The sequence below is a fragment of the Helianthus annuus genome, chromosome 3 (assembly GCF_002127325.2).
Source record: "Helianthus annuus cultivar XRQ/B chromosome 3, HanXRQr2.0-SUNRISE, whole genome shotgun sequence".
Taxonomy (NCBI): domain Eukaryota; kingdom Viridiplantae; phylum Streptophyta; class Magnoliopsida; order Asterales; family Asteraceae; genus Helianthus; species Helianthus annuus.
Genome location: NC_035435.2, coordinates 97,297,939 through 97,302,142, shown reverse-complemented (window position 1 = coordinate 97,302,142; position 4,204 = coordinate 97,297,939). Strand labels below are relative to the sequence as shown.

The 4,204-nt window shown below is 35.5% G+C and overlaps 1 protein-coding gene across 1 annotated transcript; it reads right to left on the bottom strand.

Annotated features, from left to right (window-relative positions):
- Positions 1-1,417: 1,417 nt before the first annotated feature.
- Positions 1,418-2,827, bottom strand: LOC110929231 (receptor-like protein 32). Its single transcript, XM_022172368.2, has one exon. It carries the CDS (start codon positions 2,721-2,723, stop codon positions 1,593-1,595), a length of 1,131 nt encoding a protein of 376 aa, XP_022028060.1. The 5' UTR covers positions 2,724-2,827; the 3' UTR covers positions 1,418-1,592.
- Positions 2,828-4,204: the final 1,377 nt, after the last annotated feature.

Below are 4,204 nucleotides of genomic sequence, written 5' to 3'. Positions count from 1 at the left end.
TAAATTTTACTCCCAGTTATATAATATTTAAATATATTTTGGAGTATTTAAACAAAGTTTATTAAATTTAATATGAAAAGGTAAATAATATTAAATTTTATCAACAGCTTAATTGATAATGTGATAAAATCTATCAATTATTTTTTACCAGCATGTTTTTTTGCCACTAAATCCTATTTCAAAATCTATCTCATTGTTATTAAAAATAAATGAATTTTATGAGTTTTTTCCTAAATAGGTGTAGATGGAAAATATATTTATCAAAATGGATACTTTAAAAAATATTTACTAAAATGAGCAATTTTAAAAAAAGTTACTTTTTCTCCTTCCTAATTTTATTGTATACAAAGAATTTCTATTTATAGATATACTATTTAACAAGAGTTGAAGGAAAAAAATATATGTTTTTAATTCTTTTATTAACAATTTTCTTTAAAAAAATTTAAAAACATTTTAAAAGTTCTTAGTTATTTCACAAATATTTTTTTTAACTTTCATAGTTATGTTAATTTTATAAACGTTTTTGGATTTTCCTTTTTTTTTTCTTAAAGTCGTTAGGGGTGCTAAATAGGATTTGCGGATTAGTGGGTCCAACTTGACATAAACCCAAACACGACCTGAACATAACCCATTTTAGCCCAAATTTGTTTTAATTTATTTACTAATTATTTTTTGCAATTGAAATATCTAATTCTACATTTTTGCAAGCAAACAAAATACAAAATTTTGTATAAAAAGTTACATTTGAATTACAAAATGTCAATTATAAAATCATCGCTGTTAGTAATAAGGAGCGGAAAGTTTGGTATATAGTTTAGAAAATGTGGTATATAGTTTATAAAGTAAATAATTATTTCAAACCAAATATTTGTATATGAAAATTATATCAAACTTCTCTACATAAAAGAATATTTGTAAATTTTTTAAACTTATTTACATATTTGTTATGAACCAAGAAAACGTTCTCATTGTTTTCTTTCCATTTAAGAAAATAAGCTAAAATATAATGTTCCTAAGATTATTAAATAAACCACTTAAAAGATATTTTTCTTAACTCTTTTTAAATATTATATATTTTTAAAAGGGAATTTTTTTTATCCAATAAAATTAAAAGTAAGAAAAAGTAACTTTACATAAAATACCTATTTTAGTAAATAGTTTTCAAAGTACCCATTTTGATAAATAAGTTTTCCATCTACACCTATTTAGCAAAAAAAAAAAAAAAAAAAAAAAAAAACTCTGAATTTTACGATGATAACTAAAAATATGAAAAGAGAATGAAGAGTAAATAAACCGTTTAAAAAAAATTATAAAGGATGTGCGAAGTAAATAAACAAACACGTTTTTAAATGATGAAGATGGTCCAATCTCCAAATAAAGGGTCTGGTCCGGTCCTTTAATTTCAACGGAAATAAAATAACAAAAAAAAAAAAAACTATTCTTTTATAAACTAACCTTGTAAAATCCGACTCATGAGATAACACAAATAAAAAAATACACTTCCATTATTAAATCCCACTAAAATAATAATAATATACATACAATAATATTATCAATATGACAATATGAAACAAGAAAACATGAACTAACTTTTATGACTTCAGTTTCGGTTTCCCATGATATACTTGCCGGCATATCGACAACGGTTTCTGTTTTTTCAAGCAAAGTTCCGAAGATGCCGGACAACTCTTCAAACAGTTGTCCCCTAAGCTGCCGGAGATTGATATTTTCCGTGAGAAAAATTCCGATGACAAACTAACTAAAAAGTTTCCATCAAGAAACAATCTACTAAACTTGCTGTACTCCAATGGGATTCTGCCACGTAGCTTGTTGTAACTTAGTGTCAATGAGGCTAGCATAGGGTACGCCGGAAAGTTCTCCGGCGGGTAGCCGGAGATGCTGTTGTACCCAAGGTCAACGGCAATGAGGTTGCTGTTGACCGGTTTTAAGATGTTGAGTCCGGTGAAGTTGTTGTGGGCTAAGTTGACTTGTTGAAGAGCGGGTATGAGGAAGAACCAAGCGGGAATCGTTCCGGTTAGTGAGTTTTCGCTGAGTTCGACGACTTCTAACTGAGTCAACTCGGTGAAGGAGGGTTTTTGGAGGTACCCGGATAGGGAATTGGATTTGAGAGCAAGTTCGATGAGGTTTTTTGGGAGGGTTGGGATCGGTCCGGTGAGTTTGTTGAAACTCGAGTCGAGCCGAGTCAACTCAGTGAGTGAGGCTAACGAGTTGGGTAATGACCCGGATATGAAATTATGGGAAATGTCTAAGGTTTGTAACTTTTTGAGGTTTGAGATCTCCGGTGGGATGACGCCCGAAAACGAGTTGGATCCGAGGATGAGTGTTTGGAGATTAGGGAGAGTGAAGAGGGAAGTAGGAATTGGGCCGGAGAATTTATTGTCGGATAGATCAATGGTGATTAGTTGGACGAGTTGTGCGACGAGTGGAGAGAGAGTGCCCGCGTAACCCGCGGGGTCAAGAGTAAGTTGGGTGACTCGGTTACCAGAACAAGATAGTCCGCATAGGAAATGAGTCACATGAGGTGGTGAGCAAGGGTCAGAAGTAAAGTCCCAAGAGTGTAAACAAGTGTATGATGGGATAGTTGTGGGATTAATAGCGGATTTGACGGCTTTAAGGGCCGCGATATCCGATGATATGGTAGTGATTTTCGCGGCCGCAACGGTGATGGAGAGGACAAAAAGGTAGAGAAAGGTGGTGGACATGGTTGTGATGGTGAAGTAGAGGTTTATGTGGAGGGGTTTTATTGAGGGGGGGTTTTGTGACAGCAGGAAAGCATTAGAGAAATGTAGGATATGAAGGAATATTATGTATGGTTTGTTTTTTAGGTTGGTAAAATGTCTCTATACACGCCTTCTAGTATCCAGTTGGAAGTTTGGTAGTGTTATACTGTATTTTATTTCTACGTAGTTTCTAAAAATGTGTTGGGAATATTTTTAATTTTTTTTGTTGAACGGCAAATTTAGATCACTGACGGACCACTGAAGTATCATCGTGCCACCAACGGAACCACCCGATCATATCCATCTAGGTATAATGCCTATACAACAATTTAAGAGGAAACCCAATAAATATGGGAAAACCCGCTTGTGAGAATCGAACCAAGACTTATTGGTCTCAAAGCCTTATCCCACCCCAAGATGACACTATAGACTATAAAGCCATAGGCGGTAACATGTTGGTGCTTGTGGTGAGCAAGAATCGAAAAGATTTTCAATAAGAAGTAAAAGTGCCAATATTTTTTTGAAGCAAACAAGATGAAGGGGTTCCTTTAGGTGAAAATCAGAGCGATGATTCATAGTTTAGAATGGTGAAACTGATGTGATTAAATAATTCCTACGTAACACTTGTATTTAACAACTAAGAACGTCAAAGCCGCCGTTGTAAAAAAAAAAATAGAAAGATAAAATAAGGTCATCAAAGCCAATAGTAGAATATTCGGTTGTTCATGCAAATCAAGTCTTAAACCCATCTATCATAGAAAAAGGAAACCAATGAGCTATCGAATCAATATACACCAAACTAATGGTGAGAATCAGTATGATAATTGCAATTAATTAGTTAAGAGCATCCCTCATAGTTGTCGAATGGTCTTTTCCCAGGCTTTAACGGCATCTTTGTGCAAGGTGGTGGTTACGCCAGAGTCTGTTGAGGCGTGGGTGAGACTTTTGTTGTTACCACGTTGCACGTTGCGGATTTTCAGGCCTTCTAACCGTCAGGAGCGCAGGTCGGCGAACAGGAAATCCTTACAATGTCTTAGTATCCAGCGGGCCCTGGCAGCGTGGGGCAATGGGGATGGTTTTGCTGAACTCATCCTATCACTTTTTGCCGAACCATCAGAGGTGGTTACGCGCCCTAATAAGCCTCCCCATGGGTCTAATAATTCTAGGGTGGGCACCAACGTTAAGCAATGTTTACGGAAAGTTGCAGATGGTCATTTCACTGCGGCGGTGAAAGTTTTATGATCTTCGGGGGTTGCACCTCTTGGTGAGAATACTATGAAAGCGTTGGTGGCTAAACATCCTGTCCTACCTCCTCCGGTTATGCCTGGGTCCTTACTATCGGAGCCACCCCTTATTGTGGATGTTGATAACGTTCTTGGGTGCATTAAATCTTTCCCCAAAGGGACCTCTTTTGGGAGGGATGGGTTGAGGGCACAACACATTTTGGATGCTCTTTGTGGAAA